Raw genomic sequence first — 27,316 nt, 5'->3', positions numbered from 1 at the left:
TTTTCTTTTGATTTTTATTGTTGTTTCTCTGATGCTATAAATCAATTTTAAAAAAGGCAAACTGGAAAGTTTTAAAGTACCTAAGTTAAAACTAATTTTAAAAATTCAAAAATATATACAGGCACATGTTAACCAAGATACTAAAAAATTGTATTTTTAACTTTACCACATATCTTTTCTTAAAACTTTAAAATCAATTACACTAATAAAGCACGCAAAACTGTCTTTAAATTATAAACTATTGAAACGCTATAATAATACAAAGTAATTGATTTAAAACTGAATGTAATTTTTTTATGGTAAACAACATCAGTCTCAAACTCTACCCCTTGCAAGAATAAACATTTTCTGGGCAGTATTATAAATTGTTCCAACACTTTAGAGTCTCTTGCTTTGACAACTCTCTGAGCTGAACTTGAAAGATTGAAATTCAGTGATTAATACATATATTGAAGAAAGAGTTGAGAAATATGAGAAAAATTTAAATAAAACTTGTCCTGCTTTCTTTTATAATTTGATAACAACTAGCGTTTTGAGATAACTTGAAAGTTCTGAGAAGGCAATTTTATATAGAGAAAACTCTTAAATAGCTGTAAAGTAGTTGCCAAATGGCAATTAGGCCAAGCCAAATATATATTCTTCATTGCACTTGATTTTCTTGGATTTCTCTTATTAATCACAATTTTCCCAAAAAAGTACTTTATAGGATGAATTTGTAAAAACTGTAATAAAACACTTGAATTCTCAAAGAATTAAATTTGAAAATAACAGTTTTTCCTAGTACTTCATCGATTTTTTAATATTAATTTTAGATTCTATTTGAGTAGATTTATTTAATCAACTGAAAATCTCTTTAAATTTTCTAAACCACTGAAACATTGGTTTTGTATTAAAATTAAAAAAAACAGAAGTTATATTGTTTTCCTTATTTATAAGTTGAGAACTTTTATTGTAATCTTAAAGTTAAAAGTGTTGATCATGCCAATTCGATCATCAGACCACAAGTTTCGGTAGACTGAGACCGGTTTCGTCCTTATTAGGACTGATGAGTCCTAATAAGGACGAAACCGGTCTCAGTCTACCGAAACTTGTGGTCTGATGATCGAATTGGCATGATCAACCCTTTTGTTAAATTTGAGCTTGTCTCACGGCAAACGAAAGTCCGGACTTGTTCTGCAGACTTTCGCCGATTTTGTTGATTAAAGTTAAAAGTGTAAACTTTTTTATGATAAATTTCATTTTTGTCTAATAAAGTATGATATTAAGATTGTGAGTTTAAAAGGAAACCAATTAGAATTGTAAACTATTATAAACTTATAAAAAGGTAAAAAGTTTCTTTTAGAATTTATAAATATAACAATACCAAGTTTAATAAATTTTACATATTAAATCAGAACTTCTAATTCTAAAACTAAACAAGCAACCATTTACAATTCCTTGTTTTAGTATTTTTTTAAACTGAAAAATATTTTACAACATGACAGTAAATATTTCAGAAAATCAAAATATTTTCAATTTGAAAATTTAAGTATGTAATGTTTATTTGTAAATATTTTTCAACTTCGAATATTAATCAAATAAATACCGTTTTGTATTAGAGATAAAAGCACCCTTTAAATTTTTTTAAATTTATTTTTACTTTATAAGGTAAAAAATTTAAAGAAGAGGATATTATTTAAAAATTAAGCTCATTTTATTTTTAAGACCTTCATCTTTCAACTATTTTACATTACTATTATGTATATTAGTAGTTTTACTTTTCATATTTTATAATTTTTTATTGTTAATTTTATATCAATTAAGTTGGAAATTGCATGGCTAAGTTGTTTTAACAATTCTTGCTTAGAAGAACGTACTTATTTTCATTTCACAAACAATAGATTGTGTTAGCTGAATAAGTTTTTATAAACTATTACTAAAAATTTATTTAATAATTTAAAATGACAAGTTAAAAAAAAATAGCTCTTTTAGATAAAATTATTTAACGAAAAATGATAATAAAATATTACTAGATATTACCATATTTACTAGATTTTTAAGAATTTAGTTTTGAATTTCAATAAGTAATAATTACTGTTTTTAACTGTTATTCATATACATACGGAAAGTATAAAACAAACTTGTCTTTAATTTGGTTGGGAGTGTCCAGCAAAATATAAACTAAATCAAATCTTGAGAGTAAAGGTCCAGACATCTTTAAATTTTCAGAAACAGTTTTTGCTTTATTGTAGTGACCTTTCACTGGATTTGCTGCTGCTACAACTGAACATCTGATTTCATACTTATATTTAATTCTAATTACAACAAAAATAAAACATATGTTATCAAATTTAAATTATAGATATGTAATGTTAAAAAACTATATTTCGTAAGTGCATATTAACAATATTTTAAATGAAAAATGTTAAGAAAACTAATGCGTTGAAATATAATACCAGCAAATTTTTAATAATTAATTTATCAGACCTTAAGGTGCTTCCCTATTTTTATTCAGTAAAACCTTGCTACCGAGTTAAGTTTAGTTTAATTGGTCATTACTTGTTTTTAATTAGTAGTTAATGTCCCAGTAATATTGTGTTGTTGAATTAATATAGAGTAAAAGGTTAAGTTTTAATAAATTAAGTACGATAAATAAATATTTTTATCATACATTAAAACATATACTTTGTATAATAATTAAAAGTATTTAAATATATAAATTACAAAACTAGATAGAGCTAAAATGAGTAACGAATATTTTAGATCTTTTATAAAGCAAAATAGGGTGTATTTTATTATAAACAAGTATCTTCCTAAAAGTCTTTCTCAAGCTTAGTTTAGAATAGAGATTAATTTTTTGCAATAAAGCAGATACCAATCCATCAAAACTTTTGTGCATATACAAGTTTGCGGTTTTTGTTCTGTATTAATCAAAAGTCTATTTTTATAACTATATTTGTCATAAATGTTTTAAGTATGAGTCGTAAAGATTTTTCATTAAACTTAAATTTTTGTTTTTTATTTGCTTACTAGCTTTTAAAATCTCTAAAAACATTTTACCATAAAAAAATTGAGCACGACAATTCACATTCTGACATTTTAAACTATGACTGTTCAAAGGTAAATAAACTATGACAATGTCAATTTCGTTATTAAAAATCCCAACAACTCAAATAAAGAAAACTGAAATTTAAACACTTGTATTTAAGACTATGTATTTAAACGTGGTGTTTTAAATGTTGAAATACGAAAACTTAGAACCTGACTTTTTATGTCCGAATTATATATTTATTGAAATCAAATTATATCATCTAAATTCTGATATTATAAATTTTGACAATAAATCAACGACAAATTAAATTACAACTTGAAATAATAATTAATTGCGATACAGACAGGTTAACTTTAGTCGTTATGATCAAATTTAGTTAAACTTCTCCTTTTTCAATTGTTGTATTTCTACCTTTTTATTTAATGACTTAAAGTATTTTTCATTGTCTATAAGTGTTTTAAGTATGCTTCAAATATTTTTTTTAATTAGATCGGTTTGGGTGATTCCAACTATTGTTTTATTTTTGACCAGGGGTCATCAGCCTTTTAACGGGTCATTTTTCTTATAAAAAGTTGCTAGCAGGTCGGAGTTATTTAAAACTATTGAAGTTATCAACAAAAAACTATCTTAAACCAAAAACACGATATAATAAGCACTAGTATATTAAATACATTAAAATAAGAGCCTAAACTTGAGTTTTCACCACAAAAACTTTGTATTTATTGTTTAAAAAAAAAATTATCTAAAAAGTTCACTACGGGCCAAAGATTTTTGAATTAGGGGCCGCAGTTTGCTGACTCCTGTTTTTAGACAAACTAAGTTAAAAACAACTCCAATTGCTTATAGCAACACACAAATTGAGTAGTATATGTTTTCAAAATGATAATTATTTTTTTCTTATTCAAGTATTTTTTTTTAGCTTTTTTAATCTGTTTATTTGAAAATTTTTAATTAATAACATTTATTAGAAAGGATTTAAATACTAATATGTTTATCAAAATTTCATTATAGCTTGCAATTAATATCTTTTAATTTTTACAATAATTTTAACACTTAAAGAAAATCTTATACTTTTATTTTAAAATGTTTTTAAAAATTTTATTAATTTAATAAAGTATAAAACTTAAGTATATTAAAATAGTGGTTAATGATAATTATTAAATAAGGATAAATTCCACTGAAATTAAAACACCGATCAAAATTAAAATGTTGTCATTAAACCCAGGTTTCGTTAATTAAGTACAAAGTGTTTAAAAATTACCAAAAAAAAAGTGTTACTTAATAAAACAAAAGTTAAATTGTTGTTATAAAAATCATATAGATATTTAAGTTGTCGTAATTTGAAAAGTCAAAATTTATCTCGGGCATTCAACTTTTTAAACTTGAATTTCAAATTTTATTTATCGAAGTTTGAAACAAAAAGTTTAGAAATTTAAAAATTTGTATTGTCGTAATTTGTATTGTTGTAGTTTATAAATTTTTAATTTGTGTTGTCAAAATTAATTGGAGATGTTACAGGTTTAATTGCCGTAATTATAAATTTGAAACGTCGTTACTGTAAATTCAGAACTTGAGTTAGCGTAATTTAATAGTCATAAAATTAGCTTATTGAAATTCGAATTTTCATAGTTTAACAGTCGTAATTTAATTTGTCACAGTTTGAATTGTCGTTCACTAAAAATTCAGAATTCTAGTGTAGTAGTTTTAAGTCCTAGTCTGAGTTGTCACAGTTTAGTTGTCAAATTAAGCATCTATGTTATAATTTATTATGATTTTTTTGGTTCTTAGAACTTTTTTTTTTAATTTTCGCAAAAACAAATTAATTTTTTCAAAAGTTAGACACGCAATAAAATAATATTACATTACTTGCAGTTCTAAGTCAATTAACACTGTAAACACAAGCCATATTTAAATAATTGCTAAAGTGTTTATAAATAACAAAAAAAAAATTAAGACAGGAATAAAACACTTGAAAATTTTTTTTTTTGATTTTAAAAATGCATATACAATTTTTATTATAAATAAAAACTAATACTTAAAAAACTGTCGTAAAATATAAAGTATCTTTAATAAAAAACTATACAAGTTTTGACTAGCTTCTAAAAAGGTTATTAAATAACTCATGCACATAAAAAAGTTATTCAATTAAATAACTAAATAACAAATTCTAAAAAATACTGAAAATTATTTTCAATTGACTAGAATGTAAAAAAAAATTGAAAGAAGTACATCGTACTCATACAAATCAACGATCAAGTTTTCTTTACACTAACCTGGCTGGCATGCTGCAAACAACGCCTCCTTTCGCAATACTAATGCTTTGTTGTTCCATGGCTTCCAACAAAGCTTGATGCTGTTGAGACATTTTGTCGAACTCGTCTATGCAGCAGATGCCCTGGTCTGCTAAAACCAAAGCTCCTGCCTCTAAACCAGTATCACCCGATCCAGAATCTCTAGATATTCATATTTTTGTGTTGAAGCCAATTCGTAATTGTATTAAAAACACATAAAGTTTGGTAGCTATGCTAAGTTTATTTGAAACAAAACAATTGTACTGTAATTCACATTGAACAAGATTGATAGAAAATTAAGGTGGTTCTCGAATTAAAGGAAAACTAAACATAAAAAACAGTTAAAAATAAACTATGTCAAATTAGATAATTGAAATACTTACTTAATGAACCATCTTACATTATTAATCAAAAAAGCATCATTTTCAACGTAAGTGTTATAGCATGCGAATTGTTTTCAGGTCATAATTTTTAATGACCCACAAAAACAAAGTAAAGATAAACTGTTAAAATTATTACTGTAAAAAGTAAAGATTCCAATCCACTAAAAAATAATTAAAACTCTAAATTAAATCTATCCAGGCTAGTGTGTCAATAAAAAACTTCCTATGCTATAATATGCCTGAATGTTTTTTTTTTCAACTTTATAAACTTATCATCGAAAAGTAATTTCATATTTATAACTAATTCTTTTTCGAATTTTGAATTGTAGTAAACCTATAACTAAATAAAACAGTTGTTTTAATTTAACATGATTTAAAATTTTGAACAATGGAAAATTTAAAAAAAAATTGCCACAAACTTACCTTGTGAGCGTAACAGTGAGTCCGCTGTTGCTAGACGTATTTCCGCACACGTACACGCCACGAGGCGCCAACCTGCTGACCGCTTGCAACAACTGACTTTTACCAAGACCCGGATCTCCAACCACCAAAACGTGGCTGTTTGAACGCACTTCGACTCGATTTGTGTCTAGCGTGTCTTTATGACCACCTCCAAATAGGCACAACAAAATGCCTGCCTGTCGTTAACTAAAAGATCAAATACACATACAACAGTTTAGTTATAGCAAATTTTATTTGCCAAAAAAAACTTTCTCACTTATTCGACTAATAGCTAGCAATATTCGATTAGTAATGTATGATAAAGAATACATGTTTTTGTTTAATTTAAGATTTTGCTTATCTTTTAAATTCAGTACTAAGTCAACTGTAAACAGTATCTAATAGCTATGAAGGATGTTTTTTATATTAAATTTTTAAAAAGTTTTTTTTTTTTAATTATAAGAGCTATTAATTTAAGTTACAAAGAATTAAATGAAAACAATTGTGGTTAAATGTATTTTCCTAAAGGTTTAGTAATAAAAAAAACTAATATTTTACTTTAACCATGTTGTGGCCATATATTGTAGGGCAAAGCGAGCAGGTCAGGAGGGAAAACAAATTTGGTTGACTCTCTATATCTTTAATTCCTTCTATTTCAGAAGCAGAAAAATTTAAGTTTGCTTCTGTTGCATTTCTTCTATCACCTATAATACTACGCATTAAAATAATATTTTGAACTAATCATTACAAAGAGTTTTCAATTTAAAGAGAACTAGAACAAAAACCTCGTGTAGAATTTGAACTTGCTCTTGCATTTACTACATGGTTACCTTCAATGTATAGTAAGTACATTGAACTATTTTTTGATTTTTTTATCATCTTTCCTTCTTCAGCATTTACAACTTTAACTATACCTATAAAAAAAAGTAAATACTATATATTACAAGAGTACCTATGTATAGCTCCTCATAGCTGTATTAATATTCTTACACAGAAAAACCTTAATTTGTTTTTCTAAAGTGTGCCAAAGTCATATTTATTGTCCACAATGAGTCTTAAGAATAATAAAACTGATTTCAAAGCAGGTTTGTACAGAATGCTTTATTTGCCAAAATTATACTTTTAACGAGTCCTTAATCCGTTTAAATGTAACTAGTAATAAAAACTTATAAGAGTATTAAGTTTAAAAATTATTCAGCATTCTAATGTGACTCTTCTTTTTTTTTGACAAAAATTACGTTAAGTAAGATGGAGAAAGCGAAAAAGTGTAAATATTAAAGTTTAAAAAAAATATGAAGTAGTACGAATTTATTTTAAAAGTCTTAATAAAGTTACACAGACTTTACTTACACTTTTCATAGACAGTAAAAATATAACTAAACAGTGAGACTCAGTAATATAAAATACCTAATACAAACATATATAACGTTCAAAATTCAGTTTATAAAAGCAGTTTAAATACAATCAACAACTTACGATTCCTACATTCTCTAAAAATACATTCCAGCATCCTACTTCCATAATACAAGTATGTTAAAAATATTTTTGCTACAAGTATTTAAGTTAGAAATTGAGAAAGAATCATTTATAAGATATAAAAATAATAACAGTTGTCTTACAAACAAACTATTTTTAAATTTCATTTTGTAACAGTGAAAAAAGTTTAAAACTAGAAAAAATGTATTACACAGAAAGGATTACGAATAACTAATAGCTAAAATTGATATTTTTAAACCTTTACAAAGTTGACTTACTAGATAGTACTATAAACCGAAAGAAATACCTAAAACAAAATTTAAAACTTCTTCCTAAACAAAAGTATCATCTTTTAATTAACATTTTTTCAACATTTTTCGCTAAATACATTTTGAGTAAACAAAATTTTAACTAAGAATTTAAGTTATGAAAATTCTGAGTGAAAATAAACTATCTACTATTTAGTACATTTTTATTTAAATTGTCTAGACCGCTAACTTTTTTTTGAGATATGATCCGTTGAAAACTACAAATTAGAAGTTGAAGTATCTGTATTATCGGAAATAGAGTTGTCATATAAAAATACTTTTTTTCTACTGAAGGGTCACTTAAAAAACTTTTTTTTACTAAGAAAAAAAAAATTAAGTATCTACATAATGTTTTTTTTTTTGAAAACTAATAAAATATTTTTATATCTAAAGGATATGTTTTGACTTCATATAAAACTTCAGTCTAAATAAATAATATCTGTAATTAAAGTTCTTATTTTCGGGCATTCTAAAACCATTAATGTGTCGAAAAGTATATTTGTGCTTCAAAACAGTGAAATAAACAAAAATGACAAAGTTTAAATATCAACATAAATTTAACATTATTCAAATAAATACTTGGTCAGCATTATAATAAACACAAAACATTTTACAAAAAAAAAATCCAAAATAGTCTGAGTCAATAAAAAATTCGAATTTGGCTTTTACTAAAAACTATAACAAGTCCGACTTAACTAAGTTAGCAAAAATCATTATAAAGCTGTTTTTAGTTCTTTTTAACTTCTTTATACCGTAAATAAGTAATACAAAAAAAACTTATTACACCTGTGATAGTAACGACATCTCCAGGTGAAGCAGTGTCTGTAAGATCTCTACTCAGCTCAATTTCTATTGTTCGTGGCATTCTACCTGCTTCCCTTTGATCTTCAGACAGTTTTTCCTTTTTTTTTTTGAAACATGGTTTTAAAGCAAGCAAACTTAAAAGTTGAGCATATAAATAGATCAAATTAATATATGATAAATTGCTTAAATTCACAAGTTTAGATGGTACATGTAAAAAGAAGTGTAATATATACACTTTTTTTAATTAATAACACTAATTTCTAAAAATATCTATATTTAAACATTATAGCTCTTGTTTAAGAAAAAAAATAAATATTAAGGATGTGAAAGTGAAAGGTAAAGTGCAGCCCGCAAGAATGTAAATCTGGTCTGCTAAACTAAATTTTAAAACTTTTATTACTAGGGGTCTGCAAAATTCGGCCCGCGGGCATAAAATGTAAAATTGCTGAAAATTAATATAACTTTTAGTATGTATCCTGAGGCTTTAGATGAAGATCAAATAAAAAAGCCAAAAATAATATTTATAGGAAATTCAAAACTTAAACTAGATATTTGAGGTTTGAAATAAAACCAAAAAAAAAAATTCTTTAAAAACAAATTGGGTAGTTGAGAAAATTTTGTGAAATAAATAAAACTAAAATGCTTCGGCGAGCCAAAGACTAAACCTATCCTTATCTGGCCAACCAACTGAGACGTTGCTTACCCTTAAGAATATGTAGATAGTAAATATATAAGTTTAAATACAAAAAATGTACTAAAGACTAATCTAAATTTTTGAACTTTTTAATGCAATGCTGAGATTTGAAAGCAAACATTTTATTGAAAGTGTGTAAATATACAGCAATAGAAATCGTTGGACCCATGTACTTTTGGCCTGAAAATAACTAGTTTAAATCAAACAAAATTGAGATTATTAAAAACAAATTTTTTATATTTGTTCTTAAATTGATTTTTAGTAGACATTAGAGTTTATTAAATAATTATTTAATTTTAGGTTTGCTTATAGAGTTTTATTAGTTTTTATATTTCATCTTTTACAAATTACTCAGGCTGCTAAGAATTATTTTAACAAGTTAGACCGGAATGAGATTTTTCAAGTAAATCTAATAAATAAAGATGCTAAACCCAAGATATTCAAAACAACTGCTTTTGTACGCAAATACTAAATTAGGTTGACGACCATTATCTGCCCATAATACATGAACAGCTCTAAAGAGCTTTTAAGAGGTTAAGGTACATTCAGAAGCATTTAAAGTTTATTTGTTTAGGTACTAAATGTATTTATTATAAACATATGTTTAAAAATACTACTAAATTATACAAGTTTATCTAAATTTATTCACAAGATGTATACATTTTAAGTTTTAAGTTAAAATTTAGAAAAACTGATATAATTTTATGTTATAAACTTGCAAAAGGTATGAAATGTTATTAATGTAAATTTGAAAACAAACTTTAAACTTTTAAACAATATTAAAATTATTTGAAAAATAAATAAAAACAACGAACATATTTCTATCTAAAAACTTATTTTGTAGAGCGTTATAAAATAAATACACTTTAGTTTAGATATCAGCGAAACTAAGTTTAAAAGTAGTTATATTTACAAATAAAGAAAATTGTTATGATTTAGATGATTCTGGTGTACTATTCTGGTCAGTATCTGGTTTAATTGATGTTTAAATATTTTGATTATACTGACATATATAGTAATTGTAACTTTGCTTGCAAAAGAAGTTATTATAATAATGTGTACTTGTAGTCTTTAAATATAAAGTATATTAAGTTTAATTAAATATAAATAAATAAAAGTAATAAAGTAATTTAGCAATTAACCTGATTATTTAAAATAGTTTTTATGTACATCTGTAGTACCTTAACGTAATCTAAGTATCCTTCTTTTTAAGAAGTACTTGTAGTCTTTAAATATAAAGTATATTAAGTTTAATTAAATATAAATAAATAAAAGTAATAAATTAATTTAGCATTTAACCTTATTATTTAAAATAGTTTTTATGTACATCTGTAGTACCTTAACGTAATCTAAGTATCCTTCTTTTTAAGTTATAACAATTTATTATCAATTAAACCTGTAATTTTATAGTCTGCCAGTCAGTTATTTCAGTTAGTGGGTGTTCTCTTAAGGGTTCAAACTTGGTGCACCTGCAACTTTTATTAGTGCACTTTTCAGGTGTCATGTATCTGCAATCTATTAACAGCAGTGCTTGCACCTTCATACATTGAATGCACCTGAACGCCATAGTTGTGCAAACTGGTTTTACATTGCTCACCTAAATAAATATGATTTAAAGTGTTAATATATCAACTGATGAAATGAAAACAAACACTACTTATTTTTTTTAAAAACTACCACGTCATTATTAAATTAACAATTGTAATGCTTAACTTTAATAAAACATTATAACAGAATGTTACTTTTAAACTAAAAACAATTTTTTATTTGTTATCTCACTACCTTTAAAAAAATTAAACTTATTTTTAATTTTGTACCGATATCAAATATATACTGTTTGAACTGAATATAAAATAAAGCAGCAATGTTTTTAAAGAATAAGTTTGTATACAATTTTAAGCTGATTATTTAATGTTACGTTCTTTTCAAAAATATCTTAAGATTATGAGGTATAAATTACTATCACTAAATTACCATCACCACTAATAACATATATCTACACTCGTAGCATAGAGGTAGGCAACTTTCAGCTCTTGGCTTGATCTTTCCAAACAGAAATTTCTAGCTCATGACATGTTTTTAGCTTAAAAAAATTAGCAATAATAATATTGTTGAATTTTTTCAAAATAAATATTTCTAAATGTTCTCTTAATTTCAGTAGCTTTAGTGCTTATTAAAAGATTACTTTATTACATTTTTTATAAAGCTGTATTTTAAACTTTATAGTACTTTTTTTTAATTCACGCAAGCCCTCAAAGACTTTTTGTAAACTCTGACCTGCAAATTAATTCTTCTGCTAAATCTGTCTTCTAGACCAGAAAAGTTGCCCACCCTTAATTTAGAATTTATATAAAGTTAATTAATACTTTATTTTTTAAAATATTTTTAACACTAGCCTTAACCAGAGTACCACTGACAGTAACAAACTTTCCAACTTGTCTAGCTTTCAAATTCTTTAATGGTGTTACAGTATCAAAATTGTACAGTCTAGCCCTAAAATGCATAACTATTTAAAGAAATTTAACTATTAAAGAAAAAATAACTAAAAATTTAAAAAAAAACCTTATTATAGGAACATCTGCTAAAGCTTGGTAGAGTGTGTTTTCTAATAAATGTGAGTTGGCTGCTTTGTTTTTGTAAAATTTCTTAATGTAATGGTTTGCTGACAGACCTAAACAAAAAATCATAATTCTACTTAAAAGTTATTTTAAAAATTTGACTTGTTTTTTAAATTTCTACCAATACTATTTTTTTTAAGTTTTCAGATTATGTAACAGCCAAAACTTCAAAAAAAAAGTTGTTAAAAACTAATCTTTGATTAGATTTTACAGTCTTGGCTGTTTTAGGGAGATAATAAATCTTAATAAAAACTATATAGACATTAGTTATATAGATAAATTTCAACCACTTAAAAACAACTCATAAATTTAATCAACTTTTTTTAAAGCTAAGACTTTAACAAAAAGGCACAGTGGGCTGGCAATAAATATTGGCTTTTTTGTGGGTATAAAATCAAACCAAATGTGTCCATGTTGAAAAGAATTGGATTTTTTGTCTTTTTTTCTGCTGAAACTTCACTTAAGTAAGTTGATTGCAGCTAATCTCTTTCAAAACTGAAAATTTTTCAAAACTACTGCATAATTACACTCCAAAAACTAGTTATCTCAAAAAACGTAGGAGGAGATAGATTTTTTAGTGGTTTCTAGTTATTTTCTGTTTTAGTTTGTGCCTCCCATAAGAAACCTATTGTAGTCTACGACTTTGACCGGCTATATCTCAGAAACTATTTTGAGTTTTAAAATTCTGTAAAAAGTAACTTATAGCTTAATTAAAACTCAATAAAATAAACTTAATTGTGAAAAATGTGATTTGACCCCTTATACCTTTAAACTACACAAAACTACCAAAAATACCTTTATGTTATAAGGCTAATTTTATACAATTTTACTTGAACTTGGTAAAGAGTTCCCAAAAAATAATATAAATTGTGTTTAACTAAAAGCTTTTTACGTGTTTAGTTAAACAAAGCTTTTAGGACATTAAATATATTTAGGGCTATATATTTAGGGCTATATAAACTCAAAAAACTAAATGAAAACCTTAACTGATTTTTTAGGTTAGATTACAAATAATAGTAAACTAAAAACAAATTTACAAGAAGTTGTTTCTATGGACTTTTTGCTCTTAGGGGTTTTTGCAGGCAATAATTCAAAGATTATCTATCAATATTTTTTTGGACTAGAGTTTTTTTTTCAACAAATTTACTTCTACATTATAAATTTTCAATAAATTTATCTCTTTTTTATTTTTTAATATTAAATTTGGTAAAAAAAACGTACATCTATGTAGGAATTGTTATAAGTGTTTGAAGCCATTATTTGAAATAAACTTTTAACATTTTAAGTCTTTTTATACTAAAAAAAAATCATTTTTTGGATTTAAACTATAACAACATTGAAATGCTTGAAGTAGAAAAGAAACAAAACCAGTTTTGGAAAAAAATCCAGCTTTATTCAGCTATGTATATATTTTTTCTATTGGTTACCAAAAAGGTAACTTTCCCTTGATTCCCCTTTTTAGCCCACTGTAAGAGTTCTAAGCAAATTTCAAATAAATTCAACATGATTCTTAAATAAAATTAGTTTCAAATTATTTTTTAAACTTTATATAGTCAGTTTCATAGAAATAATCTGTAAAACATGATAACTATTAATATCATTCTCAAAGAAATTTTAACACAATTATAACCTATGTTCTCTTAGGTTTTGAATTTAAAGACTACAAATAAAAAAGAAATTTTAAGTTAAGATTTCAAATAAGTCTATAATTACATTTCAAAAAATAAAAAAATTTAAAGTGTTAAAGTTAGAAATCTCATACCAAAAGAATTTTAAGTTAGTTTTAAATTAGTTAGTATAATTGAATAGTGTTTAAAGTATTTAGTAGTAAGTATCTTAGTCATTTTTAGTTAGCATTTTAAGTTAGAAGCTTATCAAAGTATGTAATCTTCATCTTTAATACTTACAAAAGTGATTCAAGTCTGCAAAAATCAGAAAAAGACTACTTAAAATTATTTCAACAACATATTCTTTAACATAAATACATAAACTTCCAGATATACAAGATAAACATAAAATAACCTGGCTTTTTTTTTTCCATAACAATCCTTTTAATTTGACTTTCTGGTCAATTTTTAATTTAAAAGTGTTTTAATAAATGGCACCTTAAAAATACTGTTTATTAAATTAAACTTGAGAAAAAGAATATAAATGTATTTTAATTATGATTTACCCAATGTAGCATTTTCCATACAGTTCTTTACAAAGGACATTTCTGCTTAAAAACCAGAACCTTATTTTTTTAAAGTCACTGCACATAAAGTTACTATTAAAAGGGGACTGGTTAAATATGCACAAAGACACTTTTTTCACAAAGTGTTACTTTTGCACGGAGGGTCAATTTCGCATAAGGATTAAAAAAAAATAATAAATTACCAACCAAGGAGTAAGGGTTAGAGGTAACAGTGATAGTAAAAAAAGAAAAATAAATAAAACAAAATAAAAAATAAATATTAATAAGAGAAAAATACCAACCAAGGGTAAAGGTTAGGGGTAACATTGATAGTAAAAAAATAAATAAAATTTGATTTGTGCAAAAGTGAAACCAAGCAAAACTGACTCCTCATACAAAACTGGTCCTTCGTGCAAATTTGACACATATTTGACTACCCCTATTAAAGACCTTTATAAGACCTCTTCTTAAATTTTTTATTATACCGATGTAACACCAATAAAATTTAATTTGTTAAACAAATCATTTACTTTTTCTTATGAATAAATTAACCTTTACCTAGTTTGGTATACGAACTTTTTCTGCTTACATAAACTGGGCCTTAAAGATTGCATGCATAAAGCTTCTAGAATATGTAGCTGAAAAGAGTTCTCTGCTCTAAATAAAACTGAAAAGTTCTCTTCTGGCCTTTTTAAATCTTTATATTAAGTAATTTTAAAGTAACTAGTTTCTCGTAACTTTTTTTTTAAGTGTAGTTGTATTTTCATTTTTACGCTGGTTTATTTCAGTTTGATTTTAACCTAACAAGTTTTATTAGTCCAGCAAAGTTCTGCAGCATAAGCATTTAGTTAGTTTTTACATTTGATTATATTTTATATTTTAATACTTTGAACTACATTATAATCTTATTTCGATTTCAATTCAGTTTAATTTAGAAAGATATATTTTTTTATAAGACTTACTTTGAAAGATCTCAAATAAATTTAAGGTAAAAAATTTGTTTTGTTATATTTTTTAAACATTTTTTTAATAAAAATTGCAGAGAAAAAATTATAAATGCCTTCTGACAAATTTTTACAATTAAAAAAAACAAACTGAAAAAAATTGTAAAAATATCTTTCAAAAATTGTAAGAGAAGATAGAGTATAGTAAAAAATGTTTTTTTTTTCTTTTTAGTTTACTTTTTTTATCAGGAACCTTTGAGACTCACAAAATTAATTTGTAAAATTAACAAACACTAAATAGGTAGCTTAGTGTTTATGTATGAAATAACACTAAAAATATGAATTACTCCCCTGTACCCTTAATTTAAATCAATGAATAATATTAATAGCTATAAACTTATAATCTTCCATGATTATTTATACAAGTCTTCTTTTTCTACATACTTCTCATTTTACTATTAATATAATAATAACATTTTTCTAACTAACCTATACAACCTATTATATTTTCTGGAGAATCACGTAGGACCTCAACAAAATTAGGAAGGTAATTGTAGTTTTGAAGATAGAGAATAAGTTCATTGCAGTCTAAATGGATACATCCTCTTTGAGATATTTCATCCAAGTTATTTGTAGAAAAATAATGAACCATATAATTCAGAAATACCTTCATTTAAGAGAAAAAAAACAGAAACTTAAGTTAGCATACTTCTAACCAAAAAACTGGTTGAAAACTTAATAAACTTAGATAGAGATCAAGGTTTCCCAATTTCATTTTCATAAATACTTCCTAGGCAGAAACTCAAAAACAATTGCCCCATTTATTAGATATCGCCCCTTTACAAGTTAATTACCCATTTACTTTTTTACCGCCTAACTAGTTAACGCCCCCTGATAGTCAAAGTTGCCCCTAAAAGGAGAACATTGCCCACTTTAGGAAACCCTGATTTAGTGTTTGAAAAAACCTTTGTAGTATATCATAAAGTGAATAAAATTCTTAAACATTAAGAAAGTTTCCATAAAAGACAAATAATTTAATTATGTATAAAATTTTACAAATTACAAATGAATTTACATTTATGGTATTAGCTGTGGCAGATTGGGCATTGTAGTCTTCAAATGGAAAGTAATGGCGCCAAGTTTTGTAAGGACAAAAATTGTTTGTATCTAGTTCTAAATTTATTTTTTGATTTACTTCAGGTTCTAAAGTAGGTAATCTTTTGTAGTTATTTTTCCAACTGAGTAAAAAAAAGTATTTGTGTATTGTTGATTATAAAGCTGTATGTACTTATAATTTATTTATGTACTTATTACATAAAAACAGAATTTTTTGAAACATCAAAATAGTGAATTAGACCTAAATATTAAATATCATTTCTGAATTAGGTTAAATGTCTCTAAATATAACATTTTAAACTAATAATATTACTTTAGTATTTTCTCTAATTACATTAAGTAATAAAAAATTAAGATAAAAAATAAATAGACAGACGGTATCAATAAGCTGTAACTGTTGATATAATTGCATATATTTACACAGTTAAAACTATACAGATGAGTTAAAATTATTGCTATTCATTACCAAAACAAATTGTCATAAAACTGGTTACAAAACTCAAGTACTTATTTCATAAACCTTCTAGTGATTGAAAAAAATAATAATAAAACATATAAAATGTAACATTAAAAAGCGTTAAATCCTGGAGATCCTGATAAGCTATGTTTATCGGAATATATACCACAGATATATATAAAACATATAGATACTTTTTGCTTAAATGCAAATGATATAAAGTATATTTTAATCACATAATACTTTTTTATATAATTATTCTGCAAACTATATGCTTTAAAACAGTTATCAAAAAGAAATAAAACTTTTAAAAGTGCAGTGAATTATGTAAATTGACTATTAGATCATTACTTAATGTTATTAATTTTTTGCGTAGAAACATTACTCTATGGAAGACTTGGTACATAAAGCATCAAGCCTGAAAAACGTGAAGTAATTTTTTTTTCAGGTTTATAAAATAAATAACACGTTTTATTCTATATTCATTGAAAAAAAAAACTTCCCTAGTTTTTATATAAAATTTATGCAATATATATTAAACAAAACAAAAAATTATACTGACTTTGCAAACCACTAGCTACATCACCTTAGTTTTATAAACTTTCTGTAAAATTAAGAATTTATAGTTCTAGAACTTTTTAACATAAAATTTTCTTCTTTTTTTCTGTGGTTATATTGTTTTGCATTTTCTAATTAAAGTTGCCACTTTTTGAGTCAAAAAAGTCAGTCTGATTGATTGAAAACTACCCTGAATTGATCTTATTTTACAAGAATTTTTTTTAATCACTAAAAGCAAAAAACTGAAGAAAATAATAACTAAGATTGAACACTTAAAAACAATTTCACATAAGAAAAGGACACAATAAAAAAAAAGATTAATTTCAATGTCATAGAAAACAACCTGAGATTTAGAAAAGAAACCTAAACTGGCCTGAGATTTGCAAAAAATTAAAACAAGTCTGAGTCAGCCTGATTTTATTCAAAGTTTTTAACTAGTCTGATTCTCTGACACCCTTGTCTAATGACAAAAATTGTGTGAAATCTAAGTTTAAGCTAATGTTGTTTTTTACTAACTTAACAAAAAATAACTTAATACATAAAATATACATTCTATTTTAAATACTTTAATTTTATTATCAGTAAAGTAAAAACTTATCAAAAAGTTTGTCAACTCTTAATCAGTTTATTAAACACAACCTTTTTGCATTAGAATTTCTTTTCCTCATGAAAACTTTTTTATAGCCACCTTTTTTATGTATGCCATTTGTATTGCTATTCATCATAAAGTTTTGGCAAAACTAATTAAATATAAAACCTATTTAAAAGTATAAAAAGTTGAAACTAATAACCTACTATGGTTTATAAATAATTTTATTGTTTAAAAAAAATTTTACCTCAAATCATTTTTTTTTTCTACTAGCTCATAGACAGTTAAAACTTTCACATTTATAAACATTTTTGAGTGAAAAATATCTTAAAAACAAAGCTTTATAAAATGTCAATTAGTATAACTATTTTTAGAATAACTTTTTTAACTGTATTTATGTCCATAATAATTTTTATAATACTTAAATTTTCAGGTTGAAATACTTTTATTGATGTTCATAAAATTAACTAAAACTTTTATTCTGCTAAACAAATTATTACCTAGTGAGTTGTAGTTAGATCATTTGATATTTAAAAAAAACAAAGATTTAAATTTTTAATTCTACAAAGTTTTCAACATGTAATTTGTAACTAAAAAACATTGTGTAATTATTTAGTTGTTTTAATTAATTTATTTAACTTTTTATTATTTAATTTGAAAATAATTTATAGAGGCTCATGTTGAACTTTTGAACAAATTTCAAATAACAAAGAAATAGATTAAAAAATGACCTTTCTAGAAGTTAAGCTTAAACTATCAGTGTTTTTATTATATTTTGAGACAGATCATGTTTAAGCGCACTTTATATGTTAGAAGTTAATAATTTATTTATATGGTACATAATTTCCTATGTTCTATTATAACTACAATAATAGCAGATTACTACAAATATCATATGAGCAGAAAAAAAACAAAATGTAAAACTATTTCAAATATTTTCATCATTGTATTTATTTAAAAGCAAATGATATTTACAAAAAAAAATAAATAAAAAAGTTCAAAAGTAATTAATTGCTAATAATGTTATCTAATAGATCTGCAAACAAAACAAGCTTGTTGGAATATAACATTAAAATACTTAATTTATTGAGAACTAATGATGTTTCTTTATGTAAAATTAATAACCCAGTTTTACAAAAAAGTATATGTACTAAAACCATAGAAAACATCAAATATGAAATCTCAAAACTGTAAAACAATCATGACAATATGCAGGATTCACACTAAAAATTTTAAACATTTATTTATTTTTGAAAAACTATATTTTATTATCATTTTTCGTTAAATAATTTTATCTAAAAGAGCTAGTTTTTTTTTTATTTGTCATTTTAAATTATTGAAATAAATTTTTAGTAATAGTTTATAAAAACTTATTCAGCTAACACAATCTATTGTATGTGAAATGAAAATAAGTACGTTCTTCTAAGCAAGAATTTTTAAAACAACTTAGCCATGCAATTTCCAACTTAATTAATATAAAATTAACTATAAAGAATTATAAAATATGAAAAGTAAAACTACTAATATACATAATAGTAATGTAAAATAGTTGAAAGATGAAGGTATTAAAAATAAAATGAGCTTAATTTTTAAATAATATCCTCTTCTTTAAATTTTTTACCTTAGAGAGTAAAATAAATAAAAAATATTTAAAGGGTGCTTTTATCTCTAATACAAAACGGTATTTATTTGTTAAATATTCGAAGTTGAAAAATATTTACAAATAAACAATACATACTTAAATTTTCAAATTGAAAATATTTTGATTTTCTGAAATATTTTCTATCATGTTGTAAAGGATTTTTCAGTTTAAAAAAATACTAAAACACGAATTGTAAATGATTGCTTGTTTAGTTTTAGAATTAGAAGTTCTGATTTAATATGTAAAATTTATTAAACTTGGTATTGTTACATTTATAAATTCTAAAAAAAACTTTATACCTTTTTATAAGTTTATAATAGTTTACAATTCTAATTGGTTTCCTTTTAAACTCACAATCTTAATATCATACTTTATTAGACAAAAATGAAATTTATCATAAAAAAGTTTAACTTTAAGATTACAATAAAAGTTCTCAACACTAAGCTGAAGTTTGAACGATATATAAATATCGGATATATACAATATATAACTGTCTTCTTACCTTCTTCGACAAACCTTCATTTTATGTTCTTTTGTTTTAATAAATTTTAATTACGTTCTTGTAAGTCGTCTTAGATGACCAAATAATTTGCAAACTAAATAAACCAATATTGACGTCACAATCGACTTATAAAAACGAAAAACCCGTATAAATCGTAAATCTACGTCTTACCTTCTTCGACAAACCTTCATTTTATGTTCTTTTGTTTTAATAAATTTTAATTACGTTCTTGTAAGTCGTCTTAGATGACCAAATAATTTGCAAACTAAATAAACCAATATTGACGTCACAATCGACTTATAAAAACGAAAAACCCGTATAAATCGTAAATCTACGTCTTACCTTCTTCGACAAACCTTCATTTTATGTTCTTTTGTTTTAATAAATTATAATTACGTTCTTGTAAGTCGTCTTAGATGACCAAATAATTTGCAAACTAAATAAACCAATATTGACGTCACAATCGACTTATAAAAACGAAAAACCCGTATAAATCGTAAATCTACGTCTTAACTTCTTCGACAAACCTTTATTTTATGTTCTTTTGTTTTAATAAATTATAATTATGTACTTGTAAGTCGTCTTAGATGACCAAGTAATTTTCAAACTAAATAAACCAACATTGACGTCATAATCGACTTATAAAAACGAAAAACCCGTATAAATCGTAAATCTACGTCTTACCTTCTTCGACAAACCTTTATTTTATGTTCTTGTAAGTCGTCTTAGATGACCAAGTACATTGCAAACTAAATAAACAAATATTGACGTCATAATCGACGTATAAATCGTAAATCTACGTCTTACCTTCCACGACAAACCTTTATTTTATGTTATTATGCTTTAATTATTGTTAATTAAACAATAAAAAAAGCGCTCAAAAAGTTTAGTCTAATGACCTGGTTTTAAAGTAAATTTTCGTTAATCATTCGTACACCACATCCTTATAAAATATCTTACGGGCTATTAGATTTAATTTTTTATCATTTAATTATTTAAATCTAAAGTGATAAAATAATCAATTAAACGAAATTAAAGAAAAAAAAATTAAACGAAAATAAACTGAATTTTGTGTGTAAAAATGTACTTAAAAACTTGTTTAGTAACATAAGAACTAAAAAATAGATTACACTTTAAACAAACTTGCAAAGAAAGTAATCAATACATATAGCAAACAATTGAGTACTTGAATGATACGTTACAACAACTTTAAAGAATGTAAAAATGTAATACGCTAAAATATCTTAACATTCAGTTTTATAAGTATTTTGTGCTAAAAGTGTTGTTTTTAGTTTTATCTTATAATATCAATTGAACAGCAAAAATAATTTCACAATCTAATAGATAAATTTACCATTGCATAATTTTTTAATAAGTTTAAAAAAGTGAATTCTACCATAACTGAACTTAACTTTTACAAATGAAAATAAAAAGATAAGTAATGTTAAAATTATGCTTCTAATAAAAAAACAAAACAACAATAGTAATATCAATTATCTTCTTTGAAATTATGTTCTGATATGTCATCTTGTAACGGCACTTAAGTTGCAAATTAAATAAACCAAAAGTACGTCATAATCGACTTATAACATGAAAAAAGGCTTTGCCTTAATAAAAAAGGAGTTTTAATAATTCTTTGTGTTGATGCGACGGAAATCTCCTAATATTTGCTGAGTCAGCATAAAAGAATTATAAAAACATTATGTTTTAAATATTTTTAATATGTCTGGGTAAAGTTGATTAGGGTTAAGAGTAATAAAAATATTAAAATAGTTAGGGTAAGGAGGATTATGGTTAAGGGTATAAATATTAAAGAATTAAAAAATAATTTTGTAACGTTATTCCTAGTTTCACTTGAAAACCGTTTTGTTTCTAAGAGAAAATTAAGAGTTATTGCTGTTATTAATTAAGAGCACTTAAATTTCTTGCCCGGGAAAAGTCTGTAGAAACAAAAAGTGAGAAAGATAATAAAGAGAATGAGAGCGCGCTTTTCTTTTATGAAGTAAAGAGAATAAAGAGAATGAGAGCGCATCTCTCTTTTATGAAACTGACTGACGAAATTTTTTATGTAATGTTTTTGGTCACAAGCTGATAAGGGATACGAGACTAAGCTGTGTTGACAGTACCGCCAGGAGCTGCAGAGACTATTTAAAAAAAGAAAATTGAATATGTTATTGAATTGTTTTATAAAGTTTTAGTAAATATATTTATAAATGTATTTGTTATATTTAAAGATTATTATTTAAAGAAAGTTTAGTAATTATCTTACTGTACATTTTAATAGCTCTTTTGATTTATTTTCAACAAGTGATTTATTAAAAGTATTTTTTACAGTAGTTAGATATAATGCATTTTTCACATAAGTGACATACTTTAATAGTTCTTGTATTTTTCATCACTTGGTTTTGCATTTAATATTAAGTATTTCTTAAAATATTATTGAGTTTTTTATAGTGGTTATCATACAGTTTTTTAGTACACAAATTACATATTTAATATTTCTTGTGATTTTTACAATTGGTTTTGTGTTCATTGAAGTTGGTTTAATAGAGAAACCCACACAATTGTTGTGTCTGGTTATTTATAGTAGTATTGATATCTAGTTATACTTAGTCTAAGGTAAAGTTATAATTATGTCAAATCCCAACAGTAAAGTAACACTTAGATTAAGCCCCAAGCTAACTTCCACACTCGTGTTCAAATTTAGGTTTTAAAACAGTGAAAAAAATTAAACATTTCTACATATTTTAACAAAAAACCACCAACTCAACTCAATATAAATTAAATGAAATTTGCATACAACCCAACACTGAAAATTTTTTTCAGAATATATTAAATATTGAATATAGCAATGGTACAAAAGAAAACTAACATTCAACTTCTGTTTGAGTCTAACAGGTCTAGAATTGTAGAAGCTGCAATTAAATCAAACTTTTTAGAACAACTGAAAGTAAATGAGGGTTCTGCTTTTGAAAAATTCTTGACTAGTATTTACAAAGGAAATTTTAAGTCAAGAAATATTAAAGTAAATAAACTAAAAAATCTCAAGAGGCTGTGGATAAAAAACAAAGAGCTATTAACAAAGGAAATAAATGAGTTTAAGAACTCAGTAAAAAACCAAAAAAGCTTTCAAAAAACTTTAGTTGTAGAGCAAGCTGATGTAAAAAATTCTAAAAAATATGATCATTCTTCTACTACTCAAAAAAATAATATGGAAACAGTCACAAGTATACATGATAAACAAGCTATAGTGGTAGAAGAGACAAATTCTTTGCCTAAGAATAGTAACCAAGTAAATACAAATAATTGTTCACATTTATTTATTTATTAATAAAAGTATTACAAATTTTTAGGATTATATAAAACAAATTCAGAGCTTTACTATTTAATCAAAATTACGACAAAAACTTTTAAAAAAGAATGGTGCTGACTTATTGTTTTATAACTTTTTAAAAGGTTAATGTTGATGAAAATCACTGTCCAAAAAAAATTATCTTTCCAAAATGTAAGGAAATTTCGTGAATCAAGTTAAATCAGTCGTGAATCAAGTTAAATGCTACAAATGTAGAAGAGATGAGCCTGCGTTGCGTAAGAAAAAGAAGAACGAAAAGGTAAAGTGGGTTAGTGAACTTTTATTAATTTTGTATTGCTGTCAGTCCGAACTAATATATAGAATATCAATAGTTGTTTTTTACTAACGTTCTTATTGATTAACTACTCAAACTTTAATTTTTAGTTGGGATGTGAGAATTGTAAAAAGTGGTTCCATTTCAATTGCCTTCATTACAATGATTCTCCATTCGAGTCTTTTAAGAATTTTAAGTGGTTTTGTGGACATTGCGGTTATTTGAAAAATGGTGATGAAGATTCTTTTCATGAAGATTATAATTTTTAATTTCTTTTAATTTAATTTAACTTAATGTAAAATAATTTCAAGTGGATTTCTTTTTTGCATTATATTTTCATTATATTTCATTAAGTTTGTCTATAAAATTCAACGTTCTTTTTATCTTAGGTCGTAACATACCGATTAAAATTGTTTAAAACTTGTTATTTTATACACGTTTTTATCGCTATACTTTTATAAAGGTTAGATAAATAAAACTGTAAAATTTCATTAAGTTTATGTTAAAAAGGTATGAAAAACGTATCAGAATCTTAAGTGGTTCAATAAAGTACAAAAGTCTAAAACGCCTTTTTAGAAGCTCTCTGATTATTTAAGTACTTAAAGTAAAACCTTCATGGATGAAACATAAAAAATTTTATCAATTTATGTTGAAATAATATTTAAAAAACGCAGTAGTATCTCAGGGGTTTTTGATAAGGTCTAAAAGTACAGTACAGAAAAACGTGTTTTTATTTGCTCCTACTTATCTAAGTTAATTATTTTATTTGTATGGTGTTCAATCTTAATTAATCGTTAAATATGTTTTTTAATCGTTTAACTACAGTTTTGGCAGCTTATATTTACGATTTATACGGGTTTTTCGTTTTTATAAGTCGATTATGACGTCAATATTGGTTTGTTTAGTTTGCAAATTACCTGGTCATCTAAGACGACTTACAAGAACAAAATTAAAATTTATTAAAACAAAACAACATAAAATAAAGGTTTGTCGAAGAAGTTAAGACGTAGATTTACGACTTATACGGGTTTTTCGTTTTTATAAGTCGATTATGACGTCAATATTGGTTTATTCAGTTTGCAAATTACTTGGTCATCTATGACGACTTACAAGAACATAATTATAATTTATTAAAACAAAAGAACATAAAATGAAGGTTTGTCGAAGAAGGTAAGACGTAGATTTACGATTTATACGGGTTTTTCGTTTTTATAAGTCGATTGTGACGTCAATATTGGTTTATTTAGTTTGCAAATTATTTGGTCATCTAAGACGACTTACAAAAACGTAATTATAATTTATTAAAACAAAAGAACATAAAATGAAGGTTTGTCGAAGAAGGTAAGACGTAGATTTACGATTTATACGGGTTTTTCGTTTTTATAAGTCGATTATGACGTCAATATTGGTTTATTTAGTTTGCAAATTACTTGGTCATCTATGACGACTTACAAGAACATAATTATAATTTATTAAAACAAAAGAACATAAAATAAAGGTTTGTCGAAGAAGGTAAGACGTAGATTTACGATTTATACGGGTTTTTCGTTTTTATAAGTCGATTGTGACGTCAATATTGGTTTATTTAGTTTGCAAATTACTTGGTCATTTAAGACGACTTACAAGAACATAATTATAATTTATTAAAACAAAAGAACATAAAATAAAAGTTTGTCGAAGAAGGTAAGACGTAGATTTACGATTTATACGGGTTTTTCGTTTTTATAAGTCGATTATGACGTCAATATTGGTTTATTTAGTTTGCAAATTACTTGGTCATTTAAGACGACTAACAAGAACATAATTATAATTTTTTAAAACAAAAGAACATAAAATAAAGGTTTGTCGAAGAAGGTAAGACGTAGATTTACGATTTATACGGGTTTTTCGTTTTTATAAGTCGATTATGACGTCAATATTGGTTTATTTAGTTTGCAAATTATTTGGTCATCTAAGACGACTTATAAGAACGTAATTATAATTTATTAAAACAAAAGAACATAAAATAAAGGTTTGTCGAAGAAGGTAAGACGTAGATTTACGATTTATACGGGTTTTTCGTTTTTTTAAGTCGATTATGACGTCAATATTGGTTTATTTAGTTTGCAAATTATTTGGTCATCTAAGACGACTTCGTGAACGTAATTATAATTTATTAAAACAAAAGAACATAAAATAAAGGTTTGTCGAAGAAGTTAAGACGTAGATTTACGATTTATACGGGTTTTTCGTTTTTATAAGTCGATTGTGACGTCAATATTGGTTTATTTAGTTTGCAAATTACTTGGTCATTTAAGACGACTTACAAGAACATAATTATAATTTATTAAAACAAAAGAACATAAAATAAAAGTTTGTCGAAGAAGGTAAGACGTAGATTTACGATTTATACGGGTTTTTCGTTTTTATAAGTCGATTATGACGTCAATATTGGTTTATTTAGTTTGCAAATTACTTGGTCATTTAAGACGACTAACAAGAACATAATTATAATTTATTAAAACAAAAGAACATAAAATAAAGGTTTGTCGAAGAAGGTAAGACGTAGATTTACGATTTATACGGGTTTTTCGTTTTTATAAGTCGATTATGACGTCAATATTGGTTTATTTAGTTTGCAAATTATTTGGTCATCTAAGACGACTTATAAGAACGTAATTATAATTTATTAAAACAAAAGAACATAAAATAAAGGTTTGTCGAAGAAGGTAAGACGTAGATTTACGATTTATACGGGTTTTTCGTTTTTATAAGTCGATTATGACGTCAATATTGGTTTATTTAGTTTGCAAATTATTTGGTCATCTAAGACGACTTATAAGAACGTAATTATAATTTATTAAAACAAAAGAACATAAAATAAAGGTTTGTCGAAGAAGGTAAGACGTAGATTTACGATTTATACGGGTTTTTCGTTTTTTTAAGTCGATTATGACGTCAATATTGGTTTATTTAGTTTGCAAATTATTTGGTCATCTAAGACGACTTCGTGAACGTAATTATAATTTATTAAAACAAAAGAACATAAAATAAAGGTTTGTCGAAGAAGTTAAGACGTAGATTTACGATTTATACGGGTTTTTCGTTTTTATAAGTCGATTGTGACGTCAATATTGGTTTATTTAGTTTGCAAATTACTTGGTCATTTAAGACGACTTACAAGAACATAATTATAATTTATTAAAACAAAAGAACATAAAATAAAAGTTTGTCGAAGAAGGTAAGACGTAGATTTACGATTTATACGGGTTTTTCGTTTTTATAAGTCGATTATGACGTCAATATTGGTTTATTTAGTTTGCAAATTACTTGGTCATTTAAGACGACTAACAAGAACATAATTATAATTTATTAAAACAAAAGAACATAAAATAAAGGTTTGTCGAAGAAGGTAAGACGTAGATTTACGATTTATACGGGTTTTTCGTTTTTATAAGTCGATTATGACGTCAATATTGGTTTATTTAGTTTGCAAATTATTTGGTCATCTAAGACGACTTATAAGAACGTAATTATAATTTATTAAAACAAAAGAACATAAAATAAAGGTTTGTCGAAGAAGGTAAGACGTAGATTTACGATTTATACGGGTTTTTCGTTTTTTTAAGTCGATTATGACGTCAATATTGGTTTATTTAGTTTGCAAATTATTTGGTCATCTAA

At 24.9% G+C, this 27,316-nt stretch overlaps 1 protein-coding gene across 2 annotated transcripts in view; it reads right to left on the bottom strand.

The window, feature by feature from the left end:
• The window catches only part of LOC145831738 (DNA helicase MCM8-like), a 29,161-nt gene extending 11,108 nt beyond the window's left edge, over positions 1–18,053 (bottom strand). Inside the window, exons 1-12 of one of the 2 annotated variants that reach the window (XM_082939060.1) lie at positions 17,934–18,053; positions 16,239–16,401; positions 15,653–15,830; positions 11,991–12,099; positions 11,825–11,921; positions 10,825–11,025; positions 8,717–8,831; positions 6,932–7,060; positions 6,705–6,850; positions 6,129–6,343; positions 5,305–5,484; positions 2,121–2,270 (exon numbers count right to left, since the gene is read on the bottom strand). In XM_082939060.1, coding sequence (XP_082795186.1) covers positions 2,121–2,270; positions 5,305–5,484; positions 6,129–6,343; positions 6,705–6,850; positions 6,932–7,060; positions 8,717–8,831; positions 10,825–11,025; positions 11,825–11,921; positions 11,991–12,099; positions 15,653–15,830; positions 16,239–16,401; positions 17,934–18,019 — 1,769 coding nt within the window. In that variant the 5' untranslated portion in view covers positions 18,020–18,053. The remainder of the gene's footprint in view (positions 1–2,120; positions 2,271–5,304; positions 5,485–6,128; positions 6,344–6,704; positions 6,851–6,931; positions 7,061–8,716; positions 8,832–10,824; positions 11,026–11,824; positions 11,922–11,990; positions 12,100–15,652; positions 15,831–16,238; positions 16,402–17,933) is intronic. The other variant, XM_082939061.1, reaches the window with a different exon arrangement.
• Between the last annotated feature and the right edge of the window lie 9,263 nt (positions 18,054–27,316).

This window comes from Thalia democratica, chromosome 3 (assembly GCF_965202585.1).
Source record: "Thalia democratica chromosome 3, ktThaDemo2.hap1.1, whole genome shotgun sequence".
Lineage (NCBI taxonomy): Eukaryota > Metazoa > Chordata > Thaliacea > Salpida > Salpidae > Thalia > Thalia democratica.
Note: the sequence above shows the minus strand (reverse complement) of the source record. Positions and strands in the feature narration are given on the sequence as shown.